Consider the following 21,227-nt stretch of genomic DNA (forward strand, 5'->3'; position numbering starts at 1 on the left):
TTTTGGCTCCTATCTCAACCAGGCCTAAGATTTTATATGTAATGCATTATTGCCATCAAATGTAATGCATTACTGCTTATCAAACTCTCATGGGGGCTTTTCTAGGAAAAATGAAAACAAAAAATATAACCTCATCACCATGATGCATTCACAGTTCAAGAGGTACAAGCAGAAACTCATATTTTGCTGGGGAATCCAGAATTCGTGTCTAACTAAACTTCATGAAGGCAGAGTGACGTTCAATGGTGCCCATCTTTCTGTCCTTTACTCCGAGGCTCTGTGACTGTGGGATCGAAGCAAATGAGCTTCCTGAAGATGACTTAGTAGCCCTGTCATAAGTGTCAGTCTTACCTGTGCAACTGTGGGCAAGGGATCTCACCTTCTGGGCCTCTAACTATTGAGCTTTGAGGAATATAGGCATGAAATAGATAAAAAAGAAAAAAAGTAGATACCATCCTTGAAATATCTGGGGAGACTAACAAAATCTACTAAATTATGTACCAGTACCAAAAAATGGAAAAACTATGTAGTTCTGTAAATTATGAATATAAGGTATGAGAAAACAATAGAAGGACTTAACATCGCTAAGGTAAAATTGATACTGGAAAGCTTCAAGGGGGCTATGAGGGAGAGGGATCTATATACCATGAATTAGTCAAGATAGTACTGATTTTTCAGGATCTAGACTTGGTTCACAAATCACTTGAAATAATTATGCCAAGCAAAATAGGAAATATATGTATGTGTGTGTGTGTATGTGCATGTGTGTGTGTATTCTCATTGTGGATTAACTATTAGAGTTACTATAATCAGGATTCAGGTGATGATGAAGTAGATCATACTTCCTTAAATATAGATTTCTACTAGTTTTGATCTGCTTCATTTCTATGATATAGGAGAGTCAGCTCTGGCACCAACCTCCCTGGGTTTGAATTCTAGCCCTGCCATTTTGTCAGTGACCTTGTAAAAAGTTACTTAATTGTTTTATTCCTCTGCCTTCCCACCTATAAAATGGGGATAATATGGTAACAACCTCATAGACTATTGTGGAGATTAAATAGGTGAGTTAAAGTATGTAAATCATTTAGAATCGTGCCTGGAGCTCAATACCTGATGGGCAATATCAGTAGGGCTGACAGTGGTGATCTCCAACTCCTATCCTTGGGTTTATTGTTTGTTTTGTTTGTTTGTTGAATCCATAGCACTTACTGGATTCTTGCACGGAAGCAGAACTGTATGGTGAATTCTGATTTGGAGATCAAGGAGACAATGTGAACTTGCTGGGTCTTCTCCCTTCCAATATCCCCTGCTTTCCCCCTAATTACACTCCCCCGCTGGGCCCCAGACAGTCCAGAACTGTGACCTGAACACCTAGTTTTAAGGAAGTCGTTCTGCTGTCACACGTCTGTCTTTGTATCCTCAGGAATGAGGGGAGAATCGTACTTCGTGGGAATGAGGAGCCCGGGACAGCAGGGGCACATCCCAGAAGATGGAGGACTTTTCTTACTCTGCTGCATAGACAGAGACTGGGCTGTCACTCGGTGCCTTGCGGAAGAAGCCTTCCAAGCGATTACCGACTTCAACGACCTTCCCAACTCGTTGTTTGCATGCAATGTTCACCAGTCAGTGTTTGAAGGAGAGGAAAGCAAGGTAAGAAGTCTTCTTTGTTCCTGAAACACGGGAAGATGTGGCATTATCTCAACATAATCCTCCTGTGCATTTGCGGTTGATGTTTTGAAGTTTTGGGACATGTTTACTTGGCTCTATTTTTGGTGTGTGTAGCAGGATGAGAAAAGCCTGTTCTATTATCAGCTAACATCGGAGATACACCTGACAAGGTTGTAGATGAGACTGTGTTGAATTAAACTGAGTCCTCCGTGACTCGTAGGTCTATCTAACAAAACAAGTGGTGTTAAGAATATGGATTAGAAGAAATACCCCTTGGGCTAGGAAGCAGATGTCTTAAACTCCTGAAAGTTTCATTTTCCCCTATTTTGCCAAAACATAATTTGCCTTTCTCAAAACAGCACAAGCTCTCTTTCACCCCTACCTGCAGTTTGATGAATGTTCTAAAAATGGCTTTTTAGGTAGTTATTACACGTCCCTCAGTAATTATTACAGAGGGTAAGTTGGTCGGCATCTGAGTCCTTCTTTGCTCACTGATACCATGGTGGTGTTGCTATGTGTGTGTTGTGAGAATTCAACAGACAGTGGTAAATCCTTGATTTGAAATGATTGGGGAATGAGGCTCTCTATGTATAAACATTTCTCATCTTCCCATTTTAAGAAACAAACTTATCTTAGTGTAAATGTTCTTGGCAATCACAGTAAATATTCCATCTGGAGATCTTTCCAAAGTTTATTTCAAATTTCTCTGATCTTTTAAATGGGGTATCTAAATGGATCAAACCTTCCCTCATGGATGTAGGCTCCTAACTGTAAATATCCACTATTATACTGTGTTAGGAAACATGCATGAAATTTGGGAGGGGGAAAGGCCTTTTTCTAAACCAAATTATGTGGCTATGTGTGCGATATAAGATTTACGATTGCTGTTTCACAAACTTTAGCTCTTTCTGCCAATTGCTGAAGTCCCAACTTTGTTGTCTGAGCACAATTACAGGAAGTCTGATTTCTGGATTTATTGATTTTCTAAACAATCCTGATAGCCACAGAGAAAGCTATCTCAGAGGATTAGGAATTATTTCAAACTATTTAAAGATATTTTTATAACAATATTATTTTGGAGTTGAACAATTAAAATGATGGGCTGAAAATAGCTTGAAATACAAGGAATTATATGTAATTAAAACCTGCAGTGCTGTGATCACCAGACTATTTAAAGTAAGAAAGTGGCACATGCCAGTTTCTTCTTTGAAAGAAACTGGGCAATTTTGTTCTTGAATTAGATCCAGGTTACCATAGATTATAATTTACTCAGGGCAAGTAGTTTCCCCTGAAATATACCTGCCATAAACTATTAAGCGAGGGTTCATGTTTTCTCATTATGTCATCTGTTTATCTAAATATCACATTTAAAAAGATTTTCCTTAAAGGTTTAATGGGGGTTTTGATTTTTTCCTGACTATATACTTCCCAGTAGATCGCAGCAGTAAGATCTAGGAAGGTGCTGATCTCATTTAGGCGTGCTCTCAAGAATAGCTGATCAACTCAACCAGAACTGGGGACACAGGAGGATAGAGGGTTGGGGAGAGTTCACGGCGGTCTGCCCACATCTATTTTGATAGTCTGATATGTGATTGAATCATGGATTGTAAAATGTTCTTATCTAATTTGTGTTGTTGGTGCATTGCAGCACGAGAAATAGTATTTGGTTTTAAAAGGACCTTGATAAAATATTGAGGTGAAATAAACAAGATGTAGTTCAATGGAACCATTTTCAAATTATTTAGATGACATTTTTATAGCCAAGAAGGTAAATTTTATAATTGGCCAAAGTCTACGTAGTTAAAATTATTGAATCAGACAGAAATTCTTCAAACTGTGGTGCAATTTTAGAGCCCCCATTTGTAGAGTGTCTCTAGGATATCAAATAATATGATATAGATTCAGTTTTGATTTAATTATATATCCATGGTTTAAAGGTGACAAAGCAAGATAATCAGATACCAGATCACTGGAAATTTAGGAAAAAAAGTGTTTTTCTTGAAGGTCCAGACTTCATAGTCTTCCCTTTCACCTCCATTTTTTTCTTCTATGTTAATAAAGTCACTTGTCTTGTACCCCATTCTCTCAGGACATTCTTTCCACAAGGTTCAGATTTCATGAATCTGAACCATGAAGTCTGATGGTGAGTATCTTTCCCAAAGGGTGGACATTTTAGCCACTGGTCTAAGTTGGGGAGCTATTTTTAGGCAGAGGGGAAAGAAGAAGGAAATGTTTCCAGCACCTCTTGTATTTGCCTTTGGGCAGGACTGGCCATGGTCATTGTCTTTATTTTTGGCTTTGGGAAGATGTATTCAGCAGCCTGGAATTATATTAGGGGGATGAGATGTCAGAAATGATGCTTAACCTTCATTTCCAAGGTCCAGGTGGATAGGCAGTTTTCATATGTAACTTGTTTTGGCAGAGTTATTTATTTATTTATTTTTTGTCACAAACTACTTCTGAATCACTGTGTCTTTATATTGATGGATTTGAGTTTAGACTACGTCTTGCAATTTTTATAAAGTATGCATTTTAACTTCCTTAGTTGGATAGGAATTAAAGCTTTTGCTTTCTGAATGAGTCTTGCAGCAATCTCTTCTCTATTTTCCCACACATCTGAGATACCTTTCCTAAGCCCTTTTCCTTTTTGAGGAAATTTGGAGGATACTGAATTGGACTGCTGATAATGTAGGTAATAGCTCAGGATATGATCTATGTTTGTTTCTGCTTATTAAAGTGATAAATATTCTGATATGCTCGGTTGTGCTGTTTTATTTAAATTCTAAGTTCTGACACCTAAAGCACATTTTTTAAACAGCTTTGTGAAGTCCATGATGTTCATTCCAATTTTCAGTTAGGCAGAATTCTGCGAGGTCGTATTTTGATTTGATGCTTTTGCGATGAACGAGCACATACCTCAGTGTGGCTTGTTGTGGTCCAGATGGTTGAGATTTGTTTATATAACACAAAGGAGAGATGGAGTTGGAGGAAATTGGCATCTGAAACCAATAAATGCAGATTGCTGTTTGCATGCTACAGCTTGAAGTATAAATATTTTTCTGTGAAACACATTTAGAACTGGGATTTGCACAGCATCAAACACCTAGAAGTTACTAGGGTTCATTTCCCTTTGGACCGCTCCCCTGGATTTCCCCTTCTGGATTTAGCTGGGCTGTAGAACTCATCTTGAGACAGGTGAGGCGGGAGGGAGTGTTCTTCGAGCTGCCTGTGTCTATGCTGAAGACAGATAAAGGTCTCCTTGATAAGATGTTGGAACTCACTGGTCGCTAAAGGAGAACAGTAAAACAGCCACTATGAACTATTTAGCCAAATTCATTTGAATATAGATGCCTAAAAGGTATCTTTATAATGGCCTCCAAAATATGAATCTATTAAGTTTAATAATAATAATAGCAGCAGCAAGCACCTATATAGCACACAGTGAGGTGCCAGGTGCTTTTTCAAGTGCTTTATAAACATTGAGTCCTTTAATTGTCATGACAACACCATGAGGGTGGTATCTTTCTGCCTCTCCAACTGCTGGGCACATGGCAGGATTGTATTCCCCGGACCCCACTGGCTAGTTCTGCCCAATGTATATGCCAAGCATTCAATTACCAGTATTGGGCCCTGAAGGATGTTCCTTTTGCTCTGCTAAGGAAACTGGCATTGTGCCAGGTAGTGCCTGCTTGGGCATTTTGGGTCTTGGAATGAGGACCATGATGATATGGGGCAGGATCCTGGCCAACCTATGATGACATGTAATGCATCCAGAAAAAACAAACAAACGAATGAATAAAAAACTTTTGTAGTTTTAGGTCGCTGGGATTTGGGGGTCTGCTATTACAGTAGAAGTTAGTCCATCTAGGTTGATACAATAAGTATCATAATCCCCATTTTTCAGATGAGGACACTGAGGCATGAGACTTTGCCCATGGTCCCACAACTAGCGGTGACTGATCTAGGATTCAAATCTAGGTTCCCAAGCTACAGGGTCCATGCCCTTGAACATTATGCAGTACTGCCTCTTGATATACAAATATTTTATGAAAATAGGTATGATATTTGGCTCTGGAGATGAAATGGTGAACTAGATAGGTTTAAACTCATTTATCTTATAATCTCCCCTGAGAGATGGATTCAAAATAAGCAAACAAATAAGGAACATAATAAATGCTGACAGTGATACCAAATCAAAAGGGCATTTAACATATTTTCAACTATATTCATTGCCTTACACACACACTCATACACATGCTAACTCACAAACATATGCATGGGTTGGTTTGTTTTTAAATAAAGGGGAATTTATGCCACCATTAAAGAGTATCTTCTACCAAAATGGGCATGAGGTCAGAGACCTGGCTCTACTGGCTCTCTCAGTCTTTGTGCTTCTCATAAATGGATCATTTCAATGCATTGCAAGTGGCTAACGTGATTCTAATATTCAAAGGTATATATTTCCATTCAACATGGCCACTAAATATGAACTAATTCTTTTTTCTGGAGCTCAGCTGAGGAAACACTGATCTAATATAACATGACAGGCATTATGAAGGCATCCTGAAGGATTTTCAGAGCTAAATCTGATTATTTGTGGTTTTTACTTTATTCCCCAGGTAAGAGTTATACCCCCACTCCAGTTTGTAGGGGAGATATGGATGTTCACTTTGTACTTTACAACTACAGTTCCACAATCCAGTATTTGTGGTACTGAAATCTGAAATCTCTGAAAACTGAAGCCTTTCTCATAATCCATTTAGAGACAAAACCTCATTTCATTCAAAATCTGACTTGAACTGATAGGAAGTTCCCTATAGTGTGAATATTCATCCTTTCTTCCTGCAGGAATATTCCTGTCTTTAATGGCCAGGGGCTGCCCCAGAACTTGCTGGAGCATTATACAATATGAGGTGTATGTATTACATTTCCAAATCCCAAAATTCAGAACCTCAAACATATCAGGCCACAAGGGTTTCAGGCAGTGTTTTGTAGTTATGTAAAATATAAAAATGAACCTACACCCCATGTTCAAAAAGAAGAATGAATTCATCCCTGAAATCTGAAATGCCATCAAGATAAGCAATTGAATGTATTTTGCCCATAATAAGATGTTCATGTCTATTGTTTCAGTTTTTTAAACAATTTATTTTTTAATTGACAAATACAATTGTATGTATTTATTGTGTACAACATGTTTTGAAATATGTACACATTGTGTAAGGGCTAACAAGCTAATTAACATATACATTAACTCACATTCTTATCATTTTTCTGGGGCAAACATTTAAAATCTGCCTTCTGAACAATTTTCAAAAAAATGCAGTATATTGTTTTTAACTAAAGTCATCATGTTTTACAAGAGGTCTCTTAAACTCATTCCTCCTGTCTAGCCAAAACTTTGTATCCTTTGATCAACATCTTCCCACCCCTTCCCCCAGACCCTTGTAACTATCATGGTACTTTCTGCTTCTATCAGTTTAATTTTTTAAGATTCTGCATGTAAATGAGGTCATGTGGTATTTGTCTTTCTGTGCCTGGCATATTTCACTTAACATAATGTCCCCCAGGTTCATCCATGTTTTCAGAAATGACAGGATTTCCTTTTTAAGGCTGAATAGTATTCCACGGTGTATATTTACCACATTTTCTTTAACCATTCACCTGTTGATGGACACTTAGGTTGATTCCATATCGTCGCTATTGTGAATAACGGCACAATGAATGTGAGAGTGCAGATATCTATTCGACATACTGGTTTCATTTTCTTTGGATGTATACCCAGTAGTGGAATTGCTGGATCATAAGGTAGTTCTATTTTCAGTTTTTTTGTGGAAACTTCATACTGTTTTCCATAATGGTTGTACCAGTTTACATTCACACTAACAGTGTGCGAGGGTTCCCTTTTCTCTACATCCTTACTGACACTTGTTATCTTTCATCTTTTGGTAATAGCCATCCTAACAGGTCTGAGGTGATCTCTTTTTGTGGTATTAATTTGCGTTTCCCTGATGATTAGTGATATTGAGCATTTTTTCATATACCTCTTGGTCATTTGTATGTCTTCTTTTGAGAACTGTCTTTTCAGGTCCTTTGACCATTTTTTAATCAAGTTATTTGTTTTCTTTCTGTTGAGTTGTTTGAGTTATTTATATATTTTGATGTTAGCCCCTTGTAAGATTTGCACATATTGTCTCTCCTTCCATAGGTTATACTTTCACTCAGTTTTTTAATGGAGTCTATAGGATTTTCTAAACATAAGATCATGCCATCTACAAACAAGTTGAATTTAACTTCTTCCTTTCCAGCTTGGATCCCTTTTATTTATTTCTCTTGGTTAATTGATTTTCTTTCTTTCTCTTTTGCAATTTCTTCCAGTACTATGCTGAATAGATGTGGTGAGAGTAGGTATCCTTGTCTTGTTCCTGATCTTAGAGGAAATTTGTTCACTTTTTCATCATTGAGTGTGATACTAGCTGCGAGTTTGTCATATATGGCCTTTGTTGTGTTGAGACACATTCCTTTCACATCCAATTGTTGAGAACTTTTATCATGAAAGGATGTCGAATTTCGTCAAATGCTTTTTCTGCATCTGTTGAGATGGTATTTATCCTTCATTCTGTTAATGTGCTGTGTATCACATTTATAGATTGGCATTTGTTAAATCATCCTTGCCTTCCTGTGATAAATCTCACTTGATTGTGGTGAATAATTTTTTCAATGTGCTGTTGAGTTTAGTTTGCTGAGGAGTTTTGCGTATCTGTTCATTAGAGATATTGACTTGTAATTTTCTTTTCTTATAGTGCCCTTGTCTTGCTGGCCTTGTAAAATGTGGTTGGAAGTGTTCTCTTTTCTTGAATTTTTTGAAAGAGTTTGAGAAGGATAGATATTAGTTCTTCAAATGTTTGGTGAAATTCAGCAGTGAAGCCATCAGGTCCTGGGCTTTTCTTTAATAGCAGGCATTTTTATTACTGATTCAATTTTCTTCCTTATTATTGGTCTGTTCAGATTTTCTCTTTTTCTTCAGGATTCAGTCTTGGGTAGGTTGTATGTCTCTAGAAATTTATCTGTTTCTCTAAATTATACAACTCGTTGGCCTATATTTGTTTATAGTAATCTCTTAGGATTGTATGTGTTTCTGTGATATCAGTTGTAACGTCTCCTCTTTCATTTCTGATTTTATTTGAGTCTTCTCTCATTTTCCTTTGTTTAGCTAGAGACCTGTTGATTTTGTTTATGTTTTCAAAAAAGTTAAAAAAAAACTCTTATTTTGTTGATCTTTTTAATTTTTCTAGTCTCTATTTATTTACCCTCTGATCTTAATAATTTCCTTCATTTTACCTAACTTTGGGCTTAATTTGTTCTTCTCTTTTTAATTCCCACGATATAACATTAGGTTTTTAATTTGAGATCCTTTTTTCTTTTTTGATGTAGGTATATATTGCTGTAACATTTCTTCTTAGAACCTCTTTTCCTACATTCCATGGTATGTTATGAGTCTATTTTCATTTGTCTCAAGATATTTTTAAATTTCTTCTTTGATCCATTAGTTGTTTAGGAACATGTTGTTTAATTTCAGTGTATTCGTGAATTTTCCAAAATTCCTTCTCTTATTATATATTTTCTGGTTTTATACCATTGTGTTTGAAAAAGATAATCGATATGATTTTAATCTTCTTAAACTTGTTCAGATTTATTTTGTGGCCTAACATGATCTATCCTGGAGAATGTTCTCTGTACACTTAATGAGATGTATATTCTGCTGCTGTTGGATTGACTGTTTCATATATGTCTGTTAGGTCCATTTGGTCTAATGCACAGTTTAATTCCAACATTTACTTGTTGATCTTTTGTCTGGATGACCTGCCCGTTGCTAAAAGCGAGGTATTGAAGTCCCATACTATTATTGTATTACAGTCTATCTCTCCCTGCAGATCTATTAATATTTGCTTTATATTTTTAAGTGTTCCAATGTTGGTTATATATATATTTACAACTGTTATATCCTCTTGATGGATTGACCCCTTTATCATTATGTAATGACTTTCTTTGTCTCTTTTGACATTTTTTGACTCAAAGTATATCTTAGCCAATATAAGTATAGCTATCTTTGTTCTCTTTTGGTTTTCATTTATATAAAACATCTTTCTTCCCTCCTTTAGCTTACAGTCTATATGTGTTGTTAAGGGTGAAGTGAGTCTATTGTAGGCAGCATATAGTTAGGTCTTGTTTTCGTTTTGTTAAATCTATTAAATCATTGTCTTTTGATTGGAACAATTAGTCCATTTACATCCAAGGTAATTATTGTTAGGTAAGGACTTATAACTGCCATTTTGCTACTTGTTTTCTGGTTGTTTTAGAGATCTTTTGTTTATTTCTTTTTCTCTTCCTATGAGAGAAATTGTGACTAGGTGGTTTTTTTCTTGTGGTATGCTTTGATTCCTTACTTTTTATGTTCTGTACACCTGCTATAGGTTTTTGATTTGTGGTTATCATAAGACTTACATAAAACATCATTAAAACAGGCTATATTAATCTGGTAACAACTGTGATCACATAAAAAAACTCAACATTTTTACTTCCCTCCCCACATTTTATGTCTTTGATGTAACAGTTTACCTCTTTTTACATTGTTTATCCCTTAACAAATTATTGTAGGTATTATTATTTTTAATGGTTTTTAATCTTAATGCTAAAGATATAATGATTTATACACCACCATTACAGTATTAGAGAATTCTGAATTTGATTGTGTACTAACTTTAACCAGTGACATTTATACTTCCATATGTTTTTGTGTTATTAATTAGCATCCTTTTCTTTTAGCTTGAAGAAATTCCTTTAGCATTTTTTGTACGATAAGTCTAGAGGTGATAAACTCCCTCAGCTTTGTTTTTCTGGGAAAGTCTTTTTCTCTCCTTCATTTCTGAAGGGCAGTTTTGATGGATAAATATTCATGATTGGCATTTTTTCCTTTCATTGCTTTAACTATACCATCCCACTCTCTTCTGTAAGGTTTCTACTGAGAAGTCTGCTGTTAGCTTTATTGGAACTCCATTATATGTGATATGCTTTTTTTTTCTTCTTTCAGGATCCTCTCTTCATCTTTGATTTTTGGCAGTTTGATTATAATATGTCTTGGCATACTTTTATTTGGATTGAATCTGAATGAAGACCTTGCTGTACTTTAGTATTTATACCTTTCCCTAGATTTGGAAAATTTTCTGCTACTATTTTTTTAAATGAGTTTTCTGCCCCTGTATCTCTCTCTCCTTCTTTTTCTAACTCTTAAAATTTGAATATTTGCTCTTTTGATGCTGTCCCATAAGTCCCATAAGCTTTCTTCCTTCCTTTTAACTCTTTTTAATTTTTTTCCTCTGGCTGCATATTGTTAAATAACCTGTCTTTGAACTCACAGATTCTTTCTTCTGCTTGATCAATTCTGTTGTTGGCAATCTTTACTGTATTTTTCATTTTGATCATTATATTTTCCAGCTCCAGAATTTCTGGTGTGTGTGTGTGTGTGTGCTTGATCAATTCTGTTGTTGGCAATCTTTACTGTATTTTTCATTTTGATCATTATATTTTCCAGCTCCAGAATTTCTGGTGTGTGTGTGTGTGTGTGTGTGTGTGTGTGTGTGTATGTGTGTGTGTGTAATTTCAATATCTCTATCTCTGTTAAATGTCTCATTTTGGTTGTTTATTGTTTTTCTGATTTCATCGAATTTTTTCTCTGTATTTAAAGTTGGCAATCTTTCTTAAAACAATTATTTTGAATTCTTTGTCAGGCAGTTCATAAATCTCCATTTTTATGGTGGTAATTGGTACTTTATTTTGTTCCTTTGGTGGTGTCATTTCCCTGATTCTTCTTGATCCTTGTGGCTGTGCATTGGGTCTGTGCATTTGAAGAAGTAGGTCTTTATTTCAGTCTTTGTAGACTGGCTTTGTCTGGATAAGTCCTTTATTATTCAGCTCATCCAGAGATTCTGAGCAGCTTATCTGGCATGGTCTGTGACTGGGCTTGTTGCTAGAGTCTTCAGGCAGGCTAGCCTGGTGCCTGGATCAGCAGGTAGGCAGACATGGTGCTTGGGTCTGTGAGGTTGGGCCTGGAGCCTGAATTTACTGTAGTGGACCTGTTGATTGGGTTTAGGGGAGTGGACCAGGAGACTGGGTCCTTGAAGACCGGTCTAGAATCTGAATCCATAGAAACTATCCCAAATCCTGGATTCACAGGACCTGACCCTGCACTAAGGTAGTCCTTGACTTTGAGTCTATAGGTCCTGGCTAGATGCTGGTATGGGCCTGGTCCGTAGGCCCAATCAGACATGCCTATAGTCTGAGTCCACAGGGGATGGCTAGGCACTGGAGTAGTCCTGAAGCTTGAATCTATGAGGTAGTCCAGGGACTTCAGTCCATAGGCCTGATCTGGCACTGGGATCTACTGGAGTGGGCCCAGACTTTGGTTCTACTGGAGCTTATATCCACTAAAACTAGCCCAAGGCCTGGGGCTGGCCTGGTGCCAGGACAAATATAGGTCCTGACTCTGTAGGACTCATCCTGGAGGCTGGGTATGTGGGTGCTGGCCTGGGTGCTGGGCCCATGGTGGCTGCCTTGAGATACCTGGGGCCACAGGGTTAGTCCTGGAGCCTAGTTATGTGAGGGCCATCCTGGCACTGGAGTCTTCTGGGATGCACCTGGCCCCTGGCTCCTGCTGGAGCAGTCCTGAACCATGGATCTGCTGGAACATGGGGATGCAGGGGTTGTCCTGAAGGGTGGGGCTGCAGGGACCAGCCTGGCACTGGTTAAGCCCTGGAGCCTGAGTCTGTGGGTGCCTGGTGACTGAGGCCAGGGGTGCCAACCTGGCAAAGGAGTGGTCCTGAACCCTAGGGCCATGTGGGCCAACCTGGCTCTGGGCTGGTCTGGAACCTAGGGCAGCCCTAGTGTCTGGAGCCACAAGGGCTGGCCTGATGACTAGAGCCGTAGGGGGTTCATGTCTATTGGAAATAAAGGACACATTGAAGCCAGGATGAGTGTTATGCATTGATACTTCTGTGTGGAATTCTCCAAGCCAAACTCTGTCACTTGCTGAGTCTCCTTCTTTGAATGTGTACAGTTTAAAGCCTTTGACCTGCTGTCACCGCTTGTGCTGTCTCCAGCCCTTCACCCCGGCTCCTGACTAATGGTCTGGTCTGGGTCCGTAGGAGAGTCTCCTAGGCCACCAGGTAGATAGTTATTGCTCCATGCATACATTAGTGTTGTCTCAGGGAACTTATATTGTAAAACCTCTTGTATCAACCACTCACAAATATTTGGCTTCTCTTCATTTACCCTTTCCTCTCCAGGCCCTGAAGTCCATGAAGATAGACAAAATTTTGTATTACAATTTGTATTTATATCACCTTGCACAGAACCTGACACACAGTAGGTACTCAATCAATATTGAGTTGAACTTCTACTTAAACAATGACCAAATTAAGATGCAGAAAAATGGATTTCCCAGGACTGGCTGATAATTTAGAGATAGGGGAAAGAGTAGAGTCCAGTTCATTACCCACCGTGTCTCACTGTCTCTAAATTCCACTGTGGAAAACAGGTTCTAGAAACAAAGTTGGCTATCCATCAGTATGAAGTTTCAGGTGAAAGAATATAAGGCAGGAAGAACTCAGGTGATTCAAGAGCAAGACTCAAGTATAAATACACTGAATCCAAATCACTCTTGTAGTTAACATGTGACACTTGTGAATAAACCTGTTGTATATGTCAATTTATATTTATGTGATGTTTAAAGTGGCTAGAGGTGACTGACTCAGTAAGCCAAGTGAGTGAAAAATTAAAAGTGTCTTAAGCGCATTTGTTTTCATAGCTACTCCCAGGTGAAGAAAAGGGAGAGGAAGAAAGAGAGAAAAGGTAGCAATGAAAACTGAAATCTGGTGCTTTGGAAGACCTTAGAGAATGTGTAATGAGGATGATTTAAGGCTGGTTAAAAATTTCACACTAAAGATAGATAGCAACAGATGAACACAAAGATAATAATTTATTGTGGTTTAAGTATTACTGAATATAGGTTGAAAAATGAAGTAAACTGTGGCAGCAAAATGATGACCAAGTATCAGTTTTAAATACTTAAGCAGAGAACAGTTAAATCAGACATCAGATGTTTAAGGAATACTTAGGAGTTTCATTGTTTCTCTTGTGTTCATTCCTCATAGGTAAATGTGACCTTCACAGTTGTGTTCGTTTTTCTAAAGAATGTTTAAAGTGTAAAAATACAGTGCCTACCATTGTACTCCATAGGTTAGCCCTGTTTTCTTTTTTCTTTGAACGGTGACTAGGAACCATAATTAGTCACTGCTAATCACTTGGGAGCACCTGCCAGATGAGAGGCCCAGTGTGGGGCAGATTTGAAAGCTGCTGTAGGACATTCCCTGGAACCTTAACTTTTCTTGAAGTCATGAAAATATATTTAGTATCTTGCCTCTCCACAGTACCGAGTGACCCCCTGGGGCCCAAGAGCGTGACAAGCTACTCTAAATATCCCACTTAACTACTGGAAATAATGGAGGCAGTGGAAAGAATTAAACCCGATGCACACAGAGTTGAAAGTATTCGATTTCTGTGCCAAAGAGTGGGTGAACACATATTCTTGACAACACCTGGTGAAAAACAACTGCCATGTTCCATTTGGTCTGTGATAATATTAAAGAGGACAGGGAGCTTCCCCCTCCTTTATGGAAAAATAAAGGAATGGAATTCACTTCATATGGTTTCCATCAGAGCTGCTTCTAGCCTGTACGGTGACTCTTTGAATTATTGAAAGGTGCCCCTATGAGCAGAAGCAGTCTTAGGATACACTGCCTGGGGTAAGGAAGGTGACTGTAAAAATGGCGCCCTGTTCTCTGGGCTGATGGGGCAGTCGAAGCCCTGGGCAGGAGTGAGTGGCCTAGCAGATGGAGGGCAGACTAGATTTCATCCTCCTGGCTCAGGAGCCCTTAAGAAGTGCGCAAAGGCACAACCATCGTGGTGACCCTGGTCATATGAGATAATTTTGAATTATTTCAAATTTAAAAATACGTAAATTCAAAGGTAACTATTGAGTTCCGTTGTCTAAGAATGTTCCTTTTTCAGAGGCAATTTCAGCGATGGAGCCCAGGGATAGCATAATTTTTATTATTGTTATTTTCTTCAGTCTCAACAGTTGAAGGTGGAATGGGCTTCACCCTGCCTTTCTTAGCTTCCCTGATTCTGGTCTCAGTTTGGTGGTCGTGAAATTCTTGATTGACTCAGAGATAACCAGAGAAAGTCTCAGAGTTTTGATGTGAACTTTAAAACTCCACCAAGGTAACCATCACTTCAGGCCTGACATTTAGCTCCATGGATGAGATCGGTGTGATACAGATGGATTGAATGCCAACTCCATTAATAACATGTGATATTTACTCTGTGAGAGTGAGGTGATCAGTGTGCTGCACAGATTTCCTTATTACCAGCTCATTGATAATTTTATGCATACAGTGCTCAACCATACACCCTTACCCTTTTAGGAGAATAAATATATAGGAACAGAACACATGTAGTTTATTTTTTTTAAGTTTGATCAGTATCTGGTAATGTTTTGGTAATGTTCAATTTTACTGGGGATGTTGTATCATACGGCATCATCATTTCAAACATAAACACTGTAATCTCTATCAGTATTTTGAGAGGGAGACTCACTGATCAGATAGGTGACATAGTTAAGATTTTCATCCAGCATGTTGAAATGTCATACCTTACACTTTGTTCAAAACCTACATTCCCCTCCAAAATTTGTAGCTATTATTAACTCTAAATTACTTAACATAATATGCTATTTATACATGGAGTGCACTGCGTAATATGATGGTCTTATTCTAGCTGGGTGATTATAGGTGTCTGGAGGTAGAGCAGGTTCGTCATCCTTCTGTGTCCCACATGTCTAACTCAACTCTCTAGACAATGTGGGCACTTACGGCAGGCAAAGAGCCCAGAGAAAGGGCTTTGGATTCAGAACCACATGGGTTCAAATCCTGCCTGGACTGTATACTAGGCATGTCATCTTGGCCAACACCTCTTTTACAAAATGAGGTTAACAATACCTTCTTCACTGGCTTGTTCTGTGATGAAATGCTCAGAAGAGGTAGCACAATGTTTACCTTCCTGGTAAACACTGGTTCCCTTCCTCATTCTCCTTCAGTCCCCTCCCTACGGCCCAAATCTGTGACTATCTACCCCTGGCTCAAGGAAGGAAGGAAGGAGCTTTTCTAAAAATCAGGTGGTTTTCTAAAAACATGCAGACCTCGACAATACATGTGCTATGGAAGTTGGAAGGAAGACCTAGGCAGATCCTTGCAGAATTATGACAAAGTTGTGCTTTTATATCAAAGCCTTGGGCTTTAAGGAAGTTTAATCTCAGTCTTTACCACGTGGAATGTGTTTCTGCATCTGTTGTGGGGTACTTCTTGTTCACTGCTCCCCACATAAGGTTCATGCGATACTTTCCTTTTAGAACTAGTGCCAGGAAAACTTTGTTTCCTCTGGAAACTGGTATTTTTTTCTCACTAGGAGAATTATGTAGTTTATGTGTTTCTCTTTTTCCCTGGCTTCTAGGAAGCTCAAATTAAAAATTAATACTCACATAGCAAGTCTATTTATTCTTACTTGTCCTGATATTTTATTTCGCTTGCATTAAACTAATTATGTATAGATGTAATCTAAGACATTTACCTGAATTAGCTCATCAAACTTTGCTCATATTTTTATGAGTACTTTAACAATCATCTTTTAATATGGAAAGTGGCTGCCAGTGGTCATTAAGGATGTATTTTGCAGATGTTTTTAAATTCCATTGTGAATATGAATAAAATCACCTAATTTAATAGATTATATGATATTTTTAGAGTAACATGCATACAAACATTTTTTGCCAGAACTCATATTATTTAGAAGAATAGATTTTAAATATCTTCAAAGAAAAAGTGTAACTTGGCAGTCACAATCAATAATAACATCTTCCATGAACACACATCATCTAGGTCTACATGTTTTTAGAAAAGCACTGGGTCATTTAAGTATACCTTAAGTTTGACTCTTAAATCCAATTAATATTCTAATAGTGATTTGTGACAAAATGAACACGTATTACCCATTTGAATATATGTATATTTAAGTTTGTCCTTATCATAAATCAGTCTGATTTTGAACTCTAAAGGCTTAGAGCCCAATTATTTCATGGGAAGATGCTGTAGTTTCAATGCCTGACACTTGAGAGTTTTATGCTTTCCCTCAAATAGATTATTTTCTTCATTGGTATTATGTTCTATCAAGTTGCAAAACTTGGAACAGAAGTCCACTTAAAAGTTATCACTGTGTAGCTGAAGTTCAAGGCTTTGCAAGGGGCATAGGAGAGGAAAGGAGTTTGGCTCTTCAGTTAGTGTCTTTTGAAAATTTCAGGGAACAAGTCTTCAGTGTCAGAAATCCGGCACTACTGGCCAGTTTTCATTAAATTTGCTTTTTACAGATAGTCTTGCTCTAAATGTGGGAGTAGGGAGGGTCTGGACGTGGTGATTCAGAAAGGAGAGGAGAAAGAGAGCAAACATTGGTTTCTTAGCCATGGCTTTGCCCAGCTTCCTGTGAACAACTGGATTTCAACCACAGTGGGGCCGTCTTTCCTGCCCAAACATCTCCAAGTTCACACATCTAAACAGGTACAGTCCTTTTCAAAGGGACTCCTCTTTTGGCATCACTGACAGCACATTCTTTGCAATAGTTTAAGTGGTGCAAGGTTTTTGTATTTAGGGTAGATTTGAATCTGTGGAAACAAGCTGTTTAGAATTAAGCATGATGACTTAAGTTGGTAACCAACCCAAGTAAAATAACTTTTATTTAAAAACAACATGCACATAAACACCATAATGAGAAATAGCTACAAAATAGTAAGAAAGATTTTCATTTGGAGCTTGGGAACTGACTTTTGAGAATTCCAAAAATGCACAGTGAAAGCGTTGCTACAACAAGAACATCTTTCTGAAAAAGAAACAGTTGTACATGTGAAACCTAATGTATTCCATCAGATGCAGTTCCTCTTTACTGTGCTTTATTTATAATGCACCCAGCTTTGACTGTCAGACCCATGCTTCTCGCTTTGTTTTTTGCTGAACAGAGCAAGCCTTAAGAATAAATAGATGGGCTTTGTGGTATGAGGAACATCCTGTCCCCAGGTATCTCCTGTAATGCTCTAGAATCTCTTGGAACTTGAAGGCTATTTGCTAATTAACAGTATTCTTTTTAATGAACATACCCCTAGGAGACAATATATTCTCAGATATACCTGAAATATATCCTAAGATATACAATATAAGCATCCAGGGAAGAGCGGTGACTCATAAATACACTAACGAGGGTAAAGAATATCGCAGCAATCAATCAATCCAACCATCAATTATTTAATAATTATCAAAACTCTATCATGTCCCAAGTATTGCTCTTGGCACTGGGAGTATAAAGAGGAATGAGATGCAAGCCCTCATGTAGCTTAATGTTTACTGGGGTCTGATAATTATAGCACAAGTTAGGTGAAATGAGAGATTGAGGTGGATAGAGCATATCATAGGGAACGGCATCTAAGAGGGCAGAGAGAAGGCTCTGGAATTTTTTTTCTATAGAGATTTTATCATGTACAGAGCAAGTGGGGAGAGGGGCTCAGTCCTTGGCAGCCTCTTTGCTCATGGAGGTCAGGATGTGGTTCAGCTCCTCTCGCTTCCCCCTGGGATGGATACGTGTCCTCACTCTTGGTGAACTTGACAGCCCTCTTGTCCTTGGCGACCTCAAGCAGCCCCATGGTGTGGCGCTCATGTGGGGTGAAGCCACACACTTCTTGGATGGTGTCCCACTTGAACTTGCTGTGCTTGGTGAGGTGCCCACGGTGGCAGCTGGGACTTGGCCTGCTCATGGTGCTGGTCACCGTGTGGCCCTTGTGGAGGCCCACGGCCATGGGGCAGCATGGAGCCATGGCTACTGTTCTTTAAAGGCTGTGTTGCGGGAGCTCTGGGGTGTGTTTCTGTTCTAGACCCTGCACCTGTACCACAGTCTCCAAATGGGCCCATCCCGTGCCATGAAATGTGCGAGCTGCGGGCGACTCGAGGCTGGGATTTTTCAGGCCCTCCTCTTGTGTAATCAACATTGTTGTCCTATCGCACAGGACCTGTTTTGGAAGGATGACTGATGAGTGAGGGTGGCAGGGGAAGAGCTGCTACCTTTGGCACGGCTGCTTCTCCAACAAGTAAAGCAGCCACGGTGACAGGCGATGCACGGATGGAACATTTTTATCCGCGACCCACGTGTCCTAATTTTCTCCTTCAGCGTGTGAAATCTTTGCTTTCCTCAGAAGGTGAGCTGTGAGCTTGCTTATTTTAAAAACTGCAACCTGTGAGGAGAGAGGGTGTTCTTTGACAACATTACATCATTGAAGCTTCTAGGTGTTGAGTCATCATTATTTTTAGGCAGCTCCATGCTTTTTTTGGTTTTCTAAGAATAGACCCTGTGTCTGGACTCTACAGAAAGTCACCTCGGTAAAGATCCTGTCACCACTCAGCAGCTGGGATAGAATGCCTTCTTAATGTCCAGGTTCAGGGCACATGTTTTAGAATTTTACCTCCAAACATTCTGCCTTTTTAGGTTTTCTGTGGTCAACATGATGGCTTTGCCAGACACTGCCATTTGAAGTTGTTCAACCCTTTGTCAAATGTACTTATTGCTATAAACAATAAAAACAACTATAACAACAACAAAGTGCAAAGCCCTCCCTAATAATGGGCTCCTTATTGTCTGTGCTCAGTGTCCATTTGGTTTGTTATCACCTTTGTCGGTGACTTTGCCCAATTGTTAAACATTTCAAGACATACATTCATGCCTTGCGTTTTATTAAGTGACTCCAGATCCCACACGGTTGGATATGGGGTAGAGGGTGATGTGGTTGGAATCTATGCAGGATCAACTGAAAGCATCCAAAACAAATGTTATTACACCCTGTTAAACTAAATAAGCATATAAATTGTAAACTGAATTAGACCTTGATGACAGGGTATTAAAAAGGATGGAGCGAGCCTAGAAATGGAACTTTGTGGGTCAACGTGGAGGCTGGTTTTCCCATTGCCCACTCAGAGCATATGCGCAAATATGATCAATTTGTTTTCTGTGGCACTTTTAAGCCCATAGAAGTACTAATGGTTTGCGAGTATAACCAAACGCTTTTCTAACTGCGATATAAATGGAGGAAGCATATGCTTGGAATAAAATGAGGTAGCTGTTTAATATTCCATCATAGCATACCTTTTGTGTCTGCAGGTGACAGAAGAACCGTCACATGATCTGTGTCTCAGTGTGACCAAAAGGACCCATGCACACTGGGAGGGCTGAGCTTGGCTCTGAGTCTGGTACTCTGGAAGGGTTGGTTCTGCTTTTATCATTTAAGAGCTCAGACCTCATCCCCGCCCACGTCCTTTGTTTCTCCACTTCTGTCTCTAATTAGGGAAACGATATAGCATGGTGACTACAAGAGAGGGCTCTGGCATCTAACAATCCAAGTCTGAAACCAGTTTTCACTGTTTATTAGTTGTGTGACCATAGGCAGTTTATTTAACCTTTCTAAACTTCAGTTTCCACACCTGTAAAAGAGCATCAAGAAAAAGTATTTACTTCATAGGGTTCCTGTGAGGACCTAAGTGATAGAACCCACGGTGCCTTGATCATAGGAACTGCACATGCTGGCTATCGATGATAATTTCTGCCCTCCAGTCTGATCTTTTGCATTTTGCGTCATTTGAAACTCATGGGCCTCTTTTGCTTTCCTTACCTATGGTTGCTGCACAGCTCACCAAAGAGTAGTATATTGGTCAGTTCCCACTGTCTGTTCTCACTACCCTCAGAAGAACAGCTAAATTGAGATGGGGCGGAGTGGTAAGCCAGATGACCACCCTTTGAAATCTGGACGAATATGTTTATTCACAAGAGCCAGTCCAGGGGAAAGTCCTTTTTCTGTCTCTCCTGTGTATAGTAAGTATCTTGGATAGCCACACCTCTTTCTCTTTCTTTAAATTTCAGAATATTACAGGGGTACAAATGTTTTGGTTACATAAATTGTTTTTGCACTATTTGGGTCAAAGTTATAAGCGTGCCCATCACCCAGATAGTGTGCATTGTACCCATTAGGTGTGGATTTAGCCATCCCCCGCTCCCCCCTCCCACCTGCTTGATTTCTGATGAATGTTATTTCCATATGTGCACATAAGCATTGATAGATTAGTTCCAATTTAATGGTGAGTACATGTGATGGTTGTTTTTCTATTCTTACGATACTTCACTTAGAGGAATGGGCTCCAGTTACATCTAGGTTAACACAAGAGATATTAGTTCACCACTTTTTATGGCTGAGTAGTATTCCATAGTGTACATATACCACATTTTATTAATCCACTCATGGATTGATGGGCACTTGGGTTGTTTCCATTTCTTTGAAATTGTGAATTATGCTGCTATAAACATTC

The 21,227-nt window shown here is 38.8% G+C and overlaps 1 protein-coding gene across 2 annotated transcripts in view; it reads left to right on the forward strand.

Annotated features, from left to right (window-relative positions):
• The window catches only part of RCAN2 (regulator of calcineurin 2), a 265,183-nt gene that overhangs the window by 30,643 nt on the left and 213,313 nt on the right, over window positions 1-21,227 (forward strand). For both annotated transcript variants that reach the window (XM_012664676.1, XM_012664675.1), the window contains one exon: window positions 1,424-1,650. In XM_012664676.1, coding sequence (XP_012520130.1) covers window positions 1,426-1,650 — 225 coding nt within the window. In that variant the 5' untranslated portion in view covers window positions 1,424-1,425. The remainder of the gene's footprint in view (window positions 1-1,423; window positions 1,651-21,227) is intronic.

This window comes from Propithecus coquereli, unplaced genomic scaffold, assembly GCF_000956105.1.
Source record: "Propithecus coquereli isolate 6110/MARCELLA unplaced genomic scaffold, Pcoq_1.0 Scaffold90, whole genome shotgun sequence".
NCBI classification, from domain to species: Eukaryota; Metazoa; Chordata; class Mammalia; order Primates; family Indriidae; genus Propithecus; species Propithecus coquereli.